The sequence below is a fragment of the Gymnogyps californianus genome, chromosome 5 (genome assembly GCF_018139145.2).
Source record: "Gymnogyps californianus isolate 813 chromosome 5, ASM1813914v2, whole genome shotgun sequence".
NCBI lineage: Eukaryota > Metazoa > Chordata > Aves > Accipitriformes > Cathartidae > Gymnogyps > Gymnogyps californianus.
Window position 1 is genome coordinate 27,347,325 of NC_059475.1, and position 19,291 is coordinate 27,366,615.

Below are 19,291 nucleotides of genomic sequence, written 5' to 3' on the forward strand. Positions count from 1 at the left end.
TGAATGTCCTGTGTTTCCCTATGCACAAGTATAGCAGAAAAAAATCCCACAACAAATAAAACTGAAATGAATAAAATCAAGGTTCTAGTCTGTAATTACTATTAGAGAATCAGAGAAATTGGACTGAGCGGATGAAAATATTGACAGCAAGTTCTCTGAAGTGATGCATTTGTCTCTAACGTAAAAAGAAAATGTATACGAATGTATAAATATACAGGTAAATATGCCATGTTTGCTCAGACTAAAAAGCGCAGCCACTGGACAGAAAAATGTATGTTGAACTCTTAAGGCCACAACCAGAGCATAGTAACATCCACCTAAGCTTTTGTTTCTATGCTCCCCCTTCCCCTTCAAAGTACCTTGGTGATTACATTTTCTTCCACAACCTTTTCCATATTCACATGAAACTGCTAAAAGTAAAAGAGAAGGGAGATGATATGTAGCTAAAACTTTTTGGTTCTTTCCAACAAATTCAGGTGCCCATCATCTGGCTGAGGTCAGATGCTAGATAGATGAACCCTGATGAAAATTTGCATTGAAAGTACAGCAGTGGGTACTTTCCATCACATAGCTTCTTGTCAACAAGGTTTACCACTGACAGCTGCAGTTCTGGTGGATGACTTCTTCACTACCATGTCTAACTCTCCTACAGAAATATGTTCTAGGAGTCTACACTTTATCTTTCCTGACTATGACCTGACCTCAAATCAGGTATGTCCTCACTGCATACTGGTTAGATTAGTACCATACTATTTACCTGAAATCTTAAAAATATTATCCCTGAACTAATGTAAACGATTTAGAACGTAACAGAATACCTGTCACTGGGAAGAAGGTGTTACAGACAGCATAGTCAGTCACGTCAGTAGCTAATTACAGATTTTGTCATGTTTAACTGTGATTGTCTAATTTCCAAGGATCTAAATGGCATATGTCAAAAAAGTCAAGTCGATATTCACAGACTTGCAAACTCTGTCCATCATGAGCAGAAGTGTTGCAAAGCTTAGCCAGAAGGTGAGGTTTTATCTATATTTAAGAGATGGTTCTAGTCTTCCCTGCAACAAGAAGTGAACCTGAATAGCCTGAAACAAGTGAGGCTTAGAGTAAAAAAAAAAAAAACAAAACCAAAAATTCATATTTGTACAGCAACATTCAGTGTATTTGCTTAAAACACTACATTAAAAACTAAAACAAAACATAATTTTAGTTGCATGTTGTTAAATGAGTTTATTTTGAACTCTGGCTAGTTCTGTAACACCTAATATACTGAGTGCAATATAAGAATAGCTAGACAAGATAGTACAGTGCTGAATAGTTATTTTGGCATTGGAGCTTTCTCCTTGTGTGTAGGGTTGGGGAAGAGGTCACACAGTTGTCAGTGGTCTTCCCTCCACAGCCATCAGGATCCTTCAACAGCATCTAGGAGATATGCCAGGACTAGCTCAGGCACAGCTCGGGTGGCAGTGTTCACCACCCTACAGCCCAACACCACTACATACTCTACCTCCTGCAGGGCTCCTAGTCAAAGCACTTGGTACCCCAGCTGCCTAATAATCTTAGCACCTACTTCCCTCATGCTCCATACCCTATATTCTAGCCATCCCTGGGTCTGCTACCCTGCTCCCATCCACCAATCCCCAGCACTTTTTTTTTTTTCCTATCCATCCTCATGGACAGGCCCACAAATGTCCTCCCTCTGATCTATTGTCGCTTGACATGCTGTTCTGTAATGGAAGTAGCACGGGCAACAAAGTGCTCCTACACTACTTTATGCTGTGAGCATTTTTTGACTATTCCACAGGCAACTGTGATGGTGTCTCCCTATGAACAGTGTTAGAACATTAGAACACAGTGTGAAGTGTCAGTATTTGTACTGCATTAATAGCCTAGCTAATGATTTTAACGTCAAGGTAACAGGACAGCAGCAGATGCTGGAATACTTGCCTCCATTTTTCCCCACTGTTCGGAAACACCTCCAGAAGGTCCGAAGAAAAGACGCCCTGTTATGAGGGGTAGCTTGAACAAAGCTGAACTCACGGAACAAGATGTGTGTTCCTTGACGCACGCTGTTAAAACTGTGGAGATGAAGTCAAAACAAGAGAACGTTAGAAAGCTGAACCGATGTGAATGTTCTGGGGCCAGCTGGAACAGTAGCAAGAAAACCACTGGCAGTTACATTTTGTGAAACCAAATCTCCAAAGCTTATACCCATCTGTTCTCTAGAGAGAAGACTATTTGCAAAAACCACACATTGGAACTTAATTATAGGAATTAGAGGTTTGCGAAAGTAAAATTCATTCTAAAGAATCCCAAGCAAGGGGTGTCCAAGAGGCACTTATTTGAAACCAATCCATTGGAAAATGGCTGGCCAAGAGTAACTGTTGTTTATCTGACCAGAAGATGCCCTTTCTTTTAGTACCATTTGAACTTCAGTGCTATTCTCATCACACTTTTCCACGAAGCCACCAAAAAAAAAAAAAAAAAAAAAAAAAAATCCTCTTTAACAAAAGCCTCATGATTTCATTTCTAGGTTACTGAAACTTGACTGTATTGGATGTATAAAATCTACTTCAGTGGTCATGAAAAGCAGATTGACACTTCACTAAACGACACTTTGCACTAGTGCATTTTGAAAAGAGTAACTGGTCATTATGATGGATAATCCATTTGATATTCACATTCTTGTATTTTAGTACAAATTTCTCATATTTGAGTTGTAAGCACTTCAGGCTAACTTATTATAGTAAACATTTGTCTTAAAAAGGTTTCTCTGAAGTGCAAGAAGCTCTCCTTTGGGCATGGTAAAGCTCAACATGCAAGAACAATAGAAATGCAAATACAAACTTTCTATACCAAAAGGTATAATGACAGGGTTGCCTCAAAGATAGATTTTGTGCACTTCACTGTGCATCGTGCAAGTGGGACAAAGCTTTCAAACACTCCAGAGAGATCATTAAAAACATTCACTTGGGACAGCAGCTTAACTCTCCCACACAGGAGAGAATTAATGAAAAGATACAAGTTTACTTTCATCACAGCAGAACCTCTCCATAGGTAGCATCTCCACAACAGACAAAATCCAGTGGTTAGTGTGAACCCTCTCAGTTTGCAATTTTAAATCATCTGTTTAAATATAAGTAGTTTAAATCACCTTATCCTTCATAGTATAGAAAAGGGTCTCACATTTGAAAGAGAATTATACCAGACAGAGTTGAGCAAAATTTAAAAGTCATGTAACAACTGGGGGGGGGGGTGGAGAGAAGCCAATTCAATTTTTCAGAAAAGAATCACAATTTCTGTTTTTTAATGTCCTGGTTCTCAAAGACATGCGAGTAAATGGAATTTTTTGTCATGTGTTCAAAGCTAGGTGCAGAACACTGTTTCTAGCCCTCCTGTCCAGAAGGAAATGCAACTCAAATAAAATAAGTACAATCACCTTATGATTAAGAAACACTCATGACTCTTGAATCCTGGAATTAGGAATACTCTGTCTGTAAATATCATGGACAAATATATTATTTCGTATTTATGAAACCTTATTCATGCACCAGTGCTGTACAAACCAGAGGAAAGCACAGCCACTGTCCCAAGAGGTTAAAGTAAATAAATAAATCATGTCCCTGACCAAAATATGCCAAAATTACAGGAAAGGGCTCCCATGACTATCGTTGTAAGTAAAGAGCATTCATTACAAAGTGCTGTAGCTCACTGCCTTAGAGTGAATGAGTTCAGAGTAAGGGAAAGTAACTTGCATAAAGTCCCACAAGATGCCTGTGACAAAGCTGGAAATAGGATTTCAGATCTTCTCATCCCAAACCACAGCCTGTAAGACTTTTTTCATTTCCAATTTGCATTGTTTTGCTGACGATTTGACAGGCTGATGGAGAAAAAGAGGGATATGAATGAAAAAGAAGAAATTTGGTGTAATAGGAGAAGGCAGCTTTCAGAAAGATGACACATGTAAGGGAGACGTTTAAGAAGAGAAAGAAGATGAAGGCACAATGATACAATTAAATACACCAAATTACGTTGCTCAGAACAACTACAGCACATGCAACGTCTGGAAGCAGATCCTGGCACAACCGTAATGGAAAGGTCCAGACATGAAGCTAACATAGTATTAATTCACAGCAGACAGCTCTACTATATTACTCCTTAGTTCTAATAACTAAAAACTGAAGTCACTTGCATTTTCAGCATGGAATGCCTCTAAACCTAGCAGGCAGAAGGGTATGATATCATTTGTTGTTGCTTACTCAGTTAAAAGAGTGGGTGGATATGTTGGAACATCAGCACACCTGGATGTGCTGACAGCCAAGTGCCGCCAGCTAGTTGAGTAAAAGAGGTACAATATTTCTTTCATTCCTCGTTTCTTGCAATAAGATTTTGTTTAACTATACAATGGAAGGATTTTTCCCCAAAAGCTCAAGTCTGCAAGCATGGGAGTCAGAATTTTATCCCAGTTAAGATGCTGCATTTCAGAAACCCTACTTTATAAATTCCTTTTTATAAGTTGTTCAGTTCAAAGGAGCCAGCCCATGATTGAGCTATCCAGCAAGCAGCCCAGTGACAAATCAACAGATCTATTCTCAGGCAGGGTCAAGGTCACTACAAGAGACAGGAACACTATAAATTTTGAACAAACTATATATTTTGAAATTCATTTATCACGGATAGATGGGCAGTACAAAAATAACTTGGCCACCTCTTCCTTAACAATTGCTTAGAAGTGAAGTTACCATTAATGTGGCAAGTAGTAACGGCTTGCAGGTAAACCCTTCTGGAAGAAAAAGAAATGGTGACAACCCAAAGCTGTTGCAGGTATTCCAACAGCATGTAGGGAGTATGACCAACATCTTACCTATGATTTTTATATACATGCAAACAGATGTCTTTTCCAGTTTCTTTTGAACGCAAAAATGAAACAAGCTGCAGACTCAGAAGAATGGCTTAAGCAAGCAAGACATCAACAGCAAAGCAATAAACTTAGCTCAAACATTCTCAGCAAGTTTAACAGCTGCTGAGATTCTTCCCTTAGGAGTGCTCAGTCTTCCCTCTATCTGCCCTCCTCTCACTGAACAACTCATACGCTTAGCAAAGTTAGGTGGCCAGAGCTTATCAGCATATTTGCAGGAGAAAGACTTACAAACAAACTAGGGTATCTCAACAAGGTATTAGTTTGTCTTCAATCATTTAGAAATGGGTTTGTGAACCCAGAAGCAGGGAAAATAATTTTTCACTTCTCTGGTTAACTTCTCCTTTCCCCCCTTTAGGCATTTAGTGCAGCCATCTGCAAGAGATTCCTTCAAGAAGAAAGCTTTCAACAACTCTGCAAGTCTCCAAGCCTCCTATTGCGAACATAATGGTTGCCCTGGCCCTCTACATTACCAGTAAATAGAGCAGGCAAATTAGAACATTAACAAAAGTTACTAATGATGTGATTGTATTTGTCTTGCTGAAACCGAGACTAGAAATTGAACTGAATGTTCATTAGTTAACACCAGTTCACTGCAAACACTCGTATTTCACACAAGAATTGTTACACAACTGGATATTCTGTTAACAAAACAGCTTTTCCCATTCACTTGTGAGAATATTCTGGAGAAAGATGAGAGAAAAATAAAGGAAGGTTCTCACTCGATGGGAAGATCTAAAGCAACTTTTGCAGTAGGAACTTCAAGATGCTTACTTTTTCACTCCTTTCCTTTACATGCCCCAGAGCAGCCAAACCACAGAACAGTCTCTTCCAACACCACTGCTGAGAGAGCTGCATCTTGCAGCACACCCAGTCTGTGCTTGTGGGATGGCACGTGCACCTGAGAGGAAGAAAAAAAGTTTTGGGAGGAGACTGTCATAAAACAGCCCCAGCTCTCAGAAATGGCTATGCTGGGAAATCTAGCACTCAGGTGCTGCTTCTCTGAACAGAGCTGCTTTCAGTAAGGCTTTGTCTTTTGTGTAATTACATTTCGGCAACTTGCCAGAGTTCAGAAACTTTCAAGCACTCTTTTCAAACCTTTGGACTTCTAAATAGATTGTAAAAGTCCCAGGATGCTATGGTAACATCCCAATTGAAACCCACTACAGTAGTTAGCCTCTGCCTGCTGAACTCAGGCAAAGCCAAATATGCACAATGCAGAGAGAGCCCCAAGTCCCTGAGAAGGACAGAAGAGCTTGCCAGGACCCTGCTGTCCCCCTAGCAGGTGCCACCTTTGGTTATCATGCGAAGAGCTGAATGAGTTCACAAGACCCCTCCTCTACTAAATGGAAAACAAGGAACAAGGACCATTATTCCTTAACTTACAGCATTACTGCTTGCATTTTCCATAGAGAGCATGATGAAGGAAGAAAATCACTTTGAAGGCTTATGCTGCTTCTCGAGCGTGAACAATTTCCCCACACACACACTACTTTTCTTCCCAGTTACACAGGTGTCTTAAGTCATTAAAACAGACTTGAGCATCTTAAGCAAAAATCAGGTAGTCTCAAACACAAAGTTGCCATCAGAGGCTATGTCTAGACTGAAACATCTGTAAAGAGAAACAGTGCAGAGGACCTGATGTCAACACGGGTATCTCAGGGTTCATTTTTTCTTGAAACATGCTGTGGACTAGCTCTAGTCTGGTCCCATGGGCTGAATGCTCATTTGCAGTTGGAACACATCTTCCAGTTCAGTTCCATCTGAAAGGAACCCAGGTCACAGACTGCTTCATGGTGTGAACAGTAAGTAGGGATAATCAGGAGTATTAGGATTAGGGACTATGGTACAATGGGTAACAAAGAACTAGCTCAGCAATAGAAAATACTGAAATTCAAAAGGCTTTAAAACCCAGGCAATTTCTGTTGTTAAATAACTCATCCACACACAAAGCATCCCCAAGTGACTAATCACACTTACCCCAAGGCTATGTTCTCAAATAGCAAAGTGAGGTTTACCTTGTCTCAAGCGAGCCCTAAGACAAAACACTTAAAACTGTAGGCACCATTGGGAAAAAAATCCCAGTTTCACTGCTGTGATGAATAAATGACTGCTACATGAGTGGTGTTTAATTTGAGACCATTCTATTCTTCACCTATTGGTTTAAGTGTACTACACTACTTGCAATATTCAGACCAATCATTGGACTGTTTCTTTAGCTATCCCTCTTGGAAGGTAGCATAGGAGCATTAGTATCTCTCAATCCAAAGCTGTTGTATCAAATGCTTGTTAAAATTCCACAGATATTAAAATTTGGGACAATGAAGTCAGCCTCAAGGAAATCACCACCTTCCTCTAATGAAATTAGCAGTGCTTTTTAGGCACTTCCTCTGAAATGTGTTAGCAGTGTTAAGACGAAACAGATGCTGAAAGTTATTCCTGATGACTGGCTTTAAGGAAAAATCCTTTTTTAACAACCAGGCAGATAGGAAATCATTAACACTCTTAACATTTTGGCAAGACTGGGTGATGTAACACTGCAAACACAGAGACTGGATTTTTTGAGATCCTTTCTGTCTCACCTACTCAAGTTTATTTCAGCTGAAGGGTGTGGAAAGAGGGAAGGGAGTGACACAAATTTTAATGATTTGTTTTCAGGCTGCTTGGTATAGGCTCAGGAATCTCTGTATTCATGGCAGAGTTAATACAGGTGGTACAGAGATTATCCCAAATACTGTTTGAAAGGAAATGAACCACAGCACCTGTGACACAGCTCAGAGTTGGCAGTGAACAAGCTTTCTTATGTTGCTTTGTAGCAAATCAAACCCTCTGAGACCAGTCTACAGATTCTGGAGAAGGAAAGGATTAAAGGAGTTGCTGTGCTTGCTCTTTATTACCCAGAATCCCTTTATCTTTTTTAGAGTCTTCCTCCCTTAATTTTTCCTATGCTAGGTCAGTAATGTAACACCTTGAAGCTTTCAAAGCAAAAGATAAAATGACCTTACTGTGTTGAATTATTAGCCCAGGATTTAAAAAAAAAAAAAAAAAAAAAAAGGGCAAACGGGGGGGGGAGGGTGGATCTCAAAACAGAGGCCTTTTGATCAGAGCAGCATCCTGCAGTTTGCTGTAACTCAAGCTGGCCATTCTTATATAGTAGGAATTAAGGACTCCCCCTGCCAGGCAGGGCCTTATTAAAACACAATAGCTGTTTGAAAAGGGTAAGCAAGCTGATATGGATATAATAGGCCACATATTGGGGCTCCTTTCTACTCTGAAATAAAGCTTCTTCTTATAGTTATGAGCTGGGAAACCTAGTATTCAGGAAGATGGAAAAGGGCATACAATAGAAGATGGTAAATAGCCCTGCAGAAGCCCTCCAAGGTGCTTAAGGGAAAAGTAAAGAAGCCTTCAGAGATAAGCATCAATCACACAGGACTAGCTCTTTCAGTCTGATCAGGTGCTATTTCAGACCACATGGTGTTTCAGTGAGTCTGGAAAGGTCTTTCTGGTATAAACAGAGATTTAGTTTTTACAGTAGAAAGCATAGCGAGTTGTGCACCACAGAGGCAGCTGCATGAATACCATTATAACTAGTTTTATGGAGATCATTGCAAGTTGCTACCCAGCTTCCCTCAAAAACCCTTGCCCTTCCCCCCCAACCTAATATAAATAAATAGTAAAAAAATCCAGAATTATAACTACACAAAGGAAGCTGCTAACTCTCCAGCTAATGTATTTAGTATTTGTTCAAACTAGTCCAACCAGATATTTTGGGGCAAGAAGAAAATTCCTTATTGAACTGGTCCATAACCTTCTATAGGCTGAGGGTATGGGAGATTCAAGTCCTCAATAAGCTTTATTATCATACAGCCATGATCTCCATTCTTTGGCTTCCTTTACTAACCAACAGATGTATTTTTGCCCTCCCTGTCACGCTGTGAAATTCATTCACTAGCTGCAAGATGCTGCAGAAACCCTGCAGTGAACCTGTGGCAAGGGTGAGAAGATGGCACAAAGAAGAGAAACACTACTAAAAATACAAGCAACACAGGTAGTGTTCAGATTTCCTCTAGTCTAACAACAACTCTGGAAGTAGCTATGGAACTGACAGCAGCTGGAGATGGATTTTGACACCAAAATGTCAATGTCCACTGAAGGAGGAGTATGAACTTGAAAATTACTGAATAACTGCACCCAACTTGTACTGCTAAGATCAAAGCGTAATGCCAAGTGAAGGCAAACTGGCTTCTCAGAAAGTTGAGGCCGAAGTATAAGCACGAGTAAGGGCCTACTTGCTCTATTCTGCACGTAGTCTCCTGTATCTCTTATTGTAAGACAGTTCCATGTTTTATAAATTAGACTTTTAATTATTTTAAAAGGTAGCAGCACAATCATGTTACGATGTGATGATCCAGGAACTACTGAAATATAACTTAATGACTGTTCCAAAGAGATTCAATACTGGTGCCATGCATGCAGCTCCCATGTTTGCTCTTTTCAGTCTTGGTTAGATTGGAGAATTTCAGAAGAAGAAAAAAATTTACAACTAATACTCTCTCACCTATTCAGTTGCCTTGGCAAGAGCTATAGCACATCAAAGACTGAGCAGCTTCCAGTATTTCCATCATGGCAACAAATGAACCTTGCCAAAATTCCTTAATACAGATGAAGCTTCATCATTGGACATTAATGCTAACTCTGCATTTAGAGATTGCTTTGTGCTCACTACAACTGTTGACAAGTTGTAGTGAGCACAGTGTTGACCAGTTTGTCTAATTCATTTGAAGATATGCAATAGGATGAATTTTGCAGGACATGAGGTTACTGCAAGTCTCTAAGGCTAATGTATTCTGGAATCTGTATAGTTTCAACACTACACAGCATAGAAAGTCTCAGGTTCTCTGAAGACAGATTTCTAGAAACTACACTTTTTTTCTTTCTTTTTTTTTTTTTTTTTGAGAAAAGGAAGATAAACCAAGTTTTAAACATGCATTTTTCAGGCAAGCCATAAGACTTTCAGCAGGTTGCTGTTCATGGGGATGCAGAGACAGTTAAGGGATTTTATCCTGTAAAGGATAAGAAATCCTATTATGGGATCTTATCACATCCCATTGCTGCAGGCATTTGTTGATTTTTACAGCTTGGCATATCCAATTTAGGAGAAATTTTACATTTGTTGGCCTTGTCCACATTGGAACACACGTATTCTTAGCAAGGCAATTAGAAATGCTCCTCAAGATTTTCTGTGACACTACAACATTTTACAGCCTAAGAATGAATACAAAAGTTCTTCCATCACAACAAAACCAAAAAAACCCCAACCTCAATTCTAATCCATCTTTTCTTAAAGATCTTTCTGGGAAAAATAAAGTGTTCCTCAAACTTACACTACTTTATTCCAATTTAATACAAAGTCTTATAAGCTTAGATAGATGGAAGCCAAGAAATCCTCTGAAATTGATCTCCTATATACATATAGTAGCCCAGACTCATGCCAAAATGCTTCATTAAAACCAGAACTAAACCATATAAGTTAGTAATACAGAGAAAGGTATAGTTATTGATGAAGCTATCATGTATTCAACAGCGGTTCTCTTACAGCTTGAGACATCAAAAACTTTATTGGAGGAAACAGTATGTTAAAAAAAAAATTCCTAACAGAAAATGATAAAACTATGCCTTGTAATTCTTAAAAATAAAAAAACCAACATATAATAAGGGAAAAAACACCAATGTGTACCAAACTTCCCACGTTATTATGTTTTTCCAAAGCTGCTATTCTCTAGTGCATTTCTACTGAATTCCAGGTGCCAATTTCACATTACTAGAAGAGTTTTCTTCAAAACATTTACAGAAGCTGCAGGAAATCCAATCCTTACAGCATGTGACCAAGCATGAAAAGAGATTACTGCTTTATATACACATTGCAGACTGTATGCAAAAGACTGTAAATAGACCCACTACATCTGTTGTGGATGTGTCACTACTTATCTTTCTCATTTTTTCCTATATATTCCAACACAGTGACTCAGCAAGCACAGCTGAGCGGTTTTCCAGAATGATGGAGAAAGATGCTTGTCAAACAGTGATCTCAGCATTGAATATCTATTTTGCATCATGTTGAGCTCTACTACAGACCTTTTCTCAGTGGAAGACGGACAATATAAGATTGCCACAGTTCACCAATTCTGACTTGAGGGCCCTTTCACTTCTGCAAGAATACAAACTAAAACAGAGCAGAGATTTGTGATCAGAAATGCAAGCACAGGGATAAGGCAGGAACTACCCAATACCATAGATATTAAAAACAAGTAGACTGATGGAGAAAATAAAATTAAACAAAAGACCCTGTGGCATCCCAACAAAGGATATGACGAGCACTATGAAACACCCAACTGATGAAATGAGTTATGGCAAAAGAACCACAAAGAGCACACATACAGGAGGCTCCTTAAAGATTTTCTTAGGAACAGCAATGACTTCCATATCTATTTTCTTGTACTGCCAAATGCAGACAGTGGGAAGGACTGGGAATAAGGAAAACTGTATCACAAATGCACATAACCAAGAAAAATTACTTCTCTATTACCTTCTAATCGAGATGAGAGATCAATTTTTAGCAAACCCTACGATTTTGTCCTTTTCCCTCTCTCCCTAAATTATCCAGACTTGTTTCAAGAATAAATTTACACATTTCAAGTGTGTCACAAAAGTCTGATTTTAGCTCCCAACTGGGATCATGCATACATCTCCAAATTTGTATGAGTAACACTAACAACTATGATGAAAAGCAATAAAAATTTGGAAGTATAAACAGAATTATGCTAGAGTTATGAACTAAAACTAGACAGAGGATAGTACATTCAATTCTAGCCCAGAGAAAAAGCATAAACACAGTTAATTCAGATACATATAGTCCTAAAGCTTGTACCATTTGCCAGGTTTCTAGACTTTGGCTTTTGGAAAATTTCAAACGTCTGTTTTTCAGTTTTATTAGCTATCAACACTGCCTATATGCAATTGGCTTTAACCATCATTACAGGAATCTCAACTTCATGGCAAATGTGTTGCATTTCAACATTCAAGGCTGTAAGAAGGAACACAAATATACCTGACTACATAAGGTCTCCATAAGGTAGTCCACTTCTGCTGCAACTATTCTGACAAAGACCACAAATAAATTTGTAATTCCCATGATGTAAAGGAATAGGAAAGAAGTGGGCAAAGACTGCACTGCTACACCAGTGAATACATACTAGAAGCATCATAATCTGACCACACTGCATATAAAAGTTGTGATTGCTTCTCCTCAAATAGCAAGAGCACAGCGCAGCTCAAGTCAGCGTATAAGTAAGTGAAGGGTTATCTATGGATAACTACCCTGTGCTGACAAGATGCTGATATCAAGTGCTAACATTCATATGCTATGGCAAGTTCTCTAGATTTTTCTGTCACCAAAACATCATTATAAGTTTCCTGAGTGGAGTATACTATCGCACGCAGCATCAATGGTAAATGTTGTCTTTCATGTTCAATTCTATGTTACTCCTATGGCTACAAGCCTTCCGAGATTGTCCTGCTTACAAAAAATCTTCTTTACCTTTTTCCCCGCCCTGTATTTCTTTGCAAGGGTTTGGACTCATCTGAGTATCCACTCATCTGTAAGATTCTCGAGTATGTGGGGAAAAAAACATGACATTTTCTAATACATTGGCAACATGTACAAACTATAGTGGGAATCAGTGTGTTATTCCCATTAATATATGCATTTTTTCCAGCTGTTTACTCAACAGCAGTCATCCCAATCAGGGTATTTGACAGGCTAGGACTTGTTGCAATGTTTGTTACAAAGAAACAACTCTGGGAAAATCAGGAATTCCTAGATCCTGCCCGTCAGATGAAGATACCAATGCTGTTTCTGCTGTCAAGCAATTCTATAATAAAAAGATGATGCTTCAGGTGGCAGATCTACAGGTTCTGGACAAAATTCACATCATTTTAATCACAAATAAAACAAGTTATCCACAACCCCCAAATCCTCCATAGCTCTCATACAAAATGCATACCCCATGCACAGTAGACAGGGGGTATTGAAATCCCATTTCTAACATGGGTTGGGGAAACTTAGATTACAAGGAAGAGACTTGGCCGTTCTGACAACTCTTCTCTGTAGAGGTAGACTGGAAGGCAACAAATGGACTTTAACAGAAAGGCTTTGTGTCCATTAGCAATACTCTAAGTGGAGAAATATGCAACTATTATAGGTTCCCCAGAAAGATTTATCAACAAATTCAGTCCTGCAAATCCATGTACTCTGTGGACAGAGACTTTGAAAATGTCTCTCTCCTAGCAACTTATTCACATTAGCTGCAAAATCTATTCAGAGCTTCCGGCACAAGTGTTGTGTCTGAGTGCATATATTCACTCTCTTTCCACTGATAACCGAAGAGCAAAGGAGAGGCAGACAGCACTCTTATGCAGTGCCCTAGGGATCAAGGAATCCCAAGTAAGAGCTTGTCAGGAACCATCAAGCACATTGTCCCAGCTGAGATTTTCAGGACAAAGCGCTGCTTCACAGCTAGGTCATTGACAGCAGCAGCTTCATACCAATTGCATGGCTCGGTGCAATCTTGCATTGAGTGTGATAATTTTGTCTTTTTCTCTCCAGAGCAGAACACATGTAGGAATCCTGAGAGTATTTGAGGAACACAGGAAATATTATTTTTGCAATTGCTCATAAGATTATATCGAGAGAATATCAACATTTTATGTAAGAACCTGAAAGTATTGTTACCTCCCAAAGGCTACTGATTTGCTCAAACCACACAGAACTAACACTAAAAAAACCCAACAACCAACACCCCTCCCCCAAACAGTCTTACTGAGAAATTCTAATGAACGGCTCCATCTCAGAAAGGGAATCTGGCACAACCTGTCAAAGCCCTAAGGACCTTCTCACTATTATTTTTGCTGTTTATACTACAATTGTACAAAGCACGGAGATGACATTCTACAATGCTAGATGCTGTAAAGTACATGCAGTACAAAATCAGTTCTGTCTTGAAGAGCTCACACTATCCTTGCGAACAAGACAGAACAAGTTACTGTGAAAAGGGGAAAGATGCAGAGCAGACGACAGCAAGATTATGACGATGATAAGGCCTACATACACAGAAATGAAAAAAAAAAAAAATTGATGGCTTTAAGCTAGCTCTAAGAATCTCTCCTCATTACAAGCAGATAATTCAGCTTATTTCCAGTTGCCAATTAAGGTCGTCTTCAGTGAGTGGCTTATTTCTCATGGGCATCCCATCTGTCCTGTTCCTGGCCCTTCCCCCCTGCCCTCCCACGCCAAGGGTACTGAGACTATTTGAAAGAAGAGGACATTGTTTACTCTACAGATTTATTTAGGTAATGTTGTATAGCAGTACAGGACTGAACAAGCCAAAAGTTTTTCTGATACCAAAACCTGTGTCACTGCTATTGCCAGAGAAAGCCAAGAGAGCAGTGTCGTATTTGTCCCTAAGGAATGAGTTGAACAAATTGTTCCAGCCAATCCAGACAGCAAGAAAAAATGAGGTACTTTCATTGCTAGAAGTTGGTACTTCTCACCATGATAACATCTTCCTGTCCAAGGATCTCAAACTATATAGCAGTGGCAGTCCTGTTACTCTGAACAAAGCAAATGTTCCGTTTGTGTAAAACAGGGCTCTACACAGCGCAGACCTGGTATTTTGAATTGCCAGGCACACAACAGACCTAAAAGCAGTATCTGACCCCTGACCCCCTCAAACACACATATCACAGACACCTTCTCAGATAAATATTATCAAACTGTCACACAAGATCCAGCAGGGGCACTTCAAGTTAGAGCCAGCAGAAACATCCTTTACAGAAAAAGGGGATCTCAGACATCAGTTTGCAGAGCCCAATGGAAGTAGTGCTGCATCTGCAAGCTAAAAGCAAGATGTCTTTCTCAATCATGCTCCAGCTGGCAGGTGGTCAAGGAGACATTTCACCAGAAACAAAAGAAAACAAGAAGTGTTTGGGAGAAGAACATAGACAAAAAAATGCCTTTTCCTGTGTCTCCAGTTCACTTGTGTTTATCAACAAACTACAAAAGTGATCGGAAGAAGAGTTTCCTGTCCGAGGTAAGTTATCACTGGTTAATATTTCTGAGCTTTCCAAAGAGTCTTGAACAGAGTAGCACATCTACCTGCAAGCCGGAAGAGAAAGTTTCAAGCAAAGGGTTAGCCCAGAAGAAAAGCAAAAATTACTAGTAGGAAGTCTCTTGGTAAAAAATTTTTTTGCTGCTTCTTCCAGCTGAAGTGAAAAAAAGTCACACAGACTCCCTTTAAGATCCCAGAAAATATAAAGTGGGATGCTATGCACATTCCCTCTGTGTGGTCAAATGCATTAGCATGGGGGCCCTGTTGTTCTTCAGTACAGGGAAGATCAAGAAAACAGGATGATAAATAATGTATAGGAGGAACGTGTCCCTTTAAGATATGTTGGCACAGAAGTTAGGCTGGAAGAAGTAAAGCAGCATTAGCCTGTAATTACACAGAGGGCTTTCAAAAGTCTGCATATCATGGAGATTCAAATCCAGAGCAGAGATTTCTTGGGTTTGTAATGAACAAATACCAGTAGCATTTCAGCATATCTATAAAATCAAGACTAGTCCTAAGAGAGGCATAATTTTACTCGTTCAGCTAAAAGATGTGGATTAATTGGCAGAAGGCTGATTGATCCCTATTCCTGTAAAAGTCAGGAGTGAGTCAGATGAGGGGAGCCTCAAGGTACTCCCAAGATTGAAAGCAGATGTCCACATGATTGGGACAAATGAACAATGGAATAAGGTGGGAGAAAAATTATCCTTGAACACCAAAAATATTCTGGAAGGAGAACTGTAGAGATGAAGGTCAGCCCTCTGCAATCAGCAATCCCGGTGCTAGGCTGTGGATAGCAGTGGAATACATACCCAATTTCATTTCCTAGAAACAACTAGAAACACTCATTGCCTGCAAAACACTTACTGCTTGATCCATACAGTGCTACATGACCACAGTTTTCAGCTCTGAAATTTCACTCAGGTAAGCTAAACCCCAAAAAATTTTCTTAGTTACCCATAAAAATAGTTGTTGTAACTGGCACAAAGATTTGAAGTGACTCATGGCAAGGTGGGGCATTGCAATGCATGATGAGGTCCATGGAACACCACTCTATTGAAAAGTGTGCCCTCTGAGAAGAGTTTGGAGAATATCTAACACTCGTCCTTGACACACTAACTTCATTATTTCTGAAAAGTTACAGAAGTCATTATTTTATTCCATACACACTTAAAAAAAAAAAAAGAAAAAAAAAGAAAAAAGTCACTTGCTTGGGTCTACCTGCTAGCTTTCTAAACCCTGGGCTTGGTCTCTAATTTTAAGCGAGCGTAAATACGGAAAGCACAATGTGAAAAACTGGACACCCTAATACCAAGTCCCTTCATCTCAAATCACTGCAGCATACTTCAAAATATGCACATGCCAATCCTCTCACTTAGAACAACCTGGAACAAGAAAAAAACTGGGATAATGTACACAAACTTTCTGGAATCTCAAAAGCAATCTTTGAGTTCGAAGATACTGACATTAAAGATAAAAATCAAGATGAAGCTTATTTGCTTGGCAGAGCAGTGTAGCCTTCAAAGCATAGCCTGAACAAATGTTGACAGTTGTGTGGATGAACAGAAATCTATTGGGCAGTGAGAGCCCACCACTAAGCCCTGGGAGCCAGAATGTATGACACTTTCATAATAGGAAACTTTGTATTCTGAGTCTACCTACATCCATATTGCCATCCATTTATTCTCCACTTTAAATAAAGAATCCCACATTTCAAATCTTAAGAGTTTCACACCTCTCAAAATTACTAAGCCTGTTTGTGCTTTGGTACAGGGACACAGCTTGACCTGCTAAACTCCAAACATACAAAAAAGAAAAGAGGAAAGAGAAGAGGGAAGAGAAGAGGGAATGACTAGTTCTATATTACTCACAGAAAAAACGAACATGCAGCCTTTTCCTGTTTCAAGAAATCAGAAGCTCCACAGAACACTCAGTGTGAGCAAAAAGCCATTGTAGAAATTCACACCTTTCTTTGAAAATAAATGGGAAAAACATAATCTCCAGCACCTAAGTCATAGGTTGTGCTCTATGGTGACAGTTTTGTTTTTATAATGACCTTGAATTACTATTTATTCTTTCAAAGGTAGAAGAGGAATAGGAAGTGAAAAAAAGATGGTTACCATATCATGATGAAGAAATACTATAAAGAAGCAATGTGAGCAGTTTCAAAAGTGTGGAAGACCTCTTACTCACCATTTCATTTTTTAAGTATATATGATCAGAAGTTTAGAAAAGGCCCTGAGGTGTCAGCTTGAAAGTAGGTGCAAACCAAATCCGATCTGGAGAGATGCCTGAATGATTATTTCAGCCGGGTATTTCAGAGCCACTTTGCCTTCAACTCTGGTAAAAAAATCCTGTTGGTGGGTGGAGGTCATTGTAGTCATGCTCTTTATCTTTCTTAAGCTCTTGTTTACTGACTATTTGTTCAGCTGACTAATCTCAGTATTACTTCCTCTGGCAACTCACCTACATCAGATGGAGTATCATGATTCCCAATCACGTCAAGTGCACAGATTGTACCTTCATTTGTCCCCAATACCTACTCTCAGTGACTAATTCTCCGCAACCCTCACTTAACAGTGACCACTGCAACTTGCTCAGAACATGGAAGTATAGTGTTCATTGGTTTGTATAGTAAAAGTTTCATTCCTGATACTATGCATTTTTTTAACTTTGGTAGTCTACAAAGAGGGAATGCATTCTGAGAGCTTAAGCTACTTTATAAACAACAACAAAAAATATCAATCTCCTTATAAAATCCATGTAGTACCAAGTATTATTTGCTTCTAAAATAGATTTCTGAGGTCTTTAAAGTCAGTATTCATTCTAGTTACACTAAGCTACAGAGAAAGGTTAACAGTAAAACTAAACAGCTTTGATAAGTTGTTTGATTCTTCTAGTAAAATTGCCTTTATACTGTTTTGCATGGGTCTTCCAGATTTTGCAACATGGATGATTCACACCAAGTGAAAGTTGGAAGTACTTTGTTGAGAGCAAAAGAGATAACGTACTACCAAGAAACCATATTTTCTTGTTACAATGCCAGCTACCTAAAAGATCTGTTATATAAACAGATGTAGCAAGATGGCCCGTATCTTACCTCCTCTGCCAAGATGGTCAAAACCACACTAGTCTTGAACTGCTTGTTACCCTATCTCGGAGAAAAAAAAAAAAAGAAAAAAAAAAAAGCTTTAAGAATTTCCCCTCAGACTTGCTGCAGTATCTATCTTAGTTACTCATCTACCAGTGAGAATCTCGGTTGTTTAAAAGTTGAAAATGTGCATGGGGCAAGAAAATATACTGCAAGTTGTCCAATCAGTCAAACCAGCAAGTTAGACCTCATTTGGAGATTAGATGAACACTGATGTGCAGAAAAAAACAAAACCAAAAAAACTTCACAAAAAAACCTGAAACTGTGGTCAACTGAGAAAGCAAGCTACTCCTATGCTTTGAGATCCTCTTCCACTGTTGTAGTACAGAGACTGTTGTGAAATACTCGGCACATTGATTTGCCTCAGAAAAAGATAACAGGAAAGGAAGCAAGCAAGGAAAGATTTTCAAATGGGCAGCAAAAGACAGAAACATATAACCACTGCAAGCACATGCATTACCAACAGATCTTTAATGAAGCTGCCTGGAAGAGTTTTAGACATTGTGCAAGACATCATCAAGTTGGCAAAACATACAGCAATTGGCTGAGTCAACATCAACAACACTGAAGACCAGCACACAGCTTTTCCCCCCCAAAAATCTTTCCAGATTAGTAGGAAGAGATTATCTGTGTTAATTATTAAGTTCATTATTTAAGGACTTATGCAGGTTATAAGGGAGGAAGAGGCATTCTATTGAAGCATTCAACAGGATAACAATCACACAAGGAGACAAAACAGTTCAAATTCATACTCAGAAAAAGGAAGAATGAGTGTTGCTGAAACCAGAAGCAGTCTCTGCTTTTGACACTAACAGCCCTGATTAAGGCAAGCAGAATTTGGTTTTCTACATGCTTTTAAAAGGTCTGTTCCCCAAAGTGACTGCTTCACGTGAATGTTTGTAATAGAAGAGGTACTGAACTGTATGAAACCCACGCACGTTTCCGAAACATGCTCAGGCAGCCCTTGGCTAACCCAGTGAAATCCAGCATTCACAACATAATCAGCATGTGTCCAGCTCCATTCTCCATGTACCCTGCCTGCTTCCAAAAGCCCCC

At 39.2% G+C, this 19,291-nt stretch overlaps 1 protein-coding gene across 1 annotated transcript in view; it reads right to left on the reverse strand.

The window, feature by feature from the left end:
- The window catches only part of CSTPP1 (centriolar satellite-associated tubulin polyglutamylase complex regulator 1), an 86,143-nt gene that overhangs the window by 55,668 nt on the left and 11,184 nt on the right, over positions 1–19,291 (reverse strand). Inside the window, exon 3 of the mRNA XM_050897195.1 lies at positions 1,945–2,075. Coding sequence (XP_050753152.1) covers positions 1,945–2,075 — 131 coding nt within the window. The remainder of the gene's footprint in view (positions 1–1,944; positions 2,076–19,291) is intronic.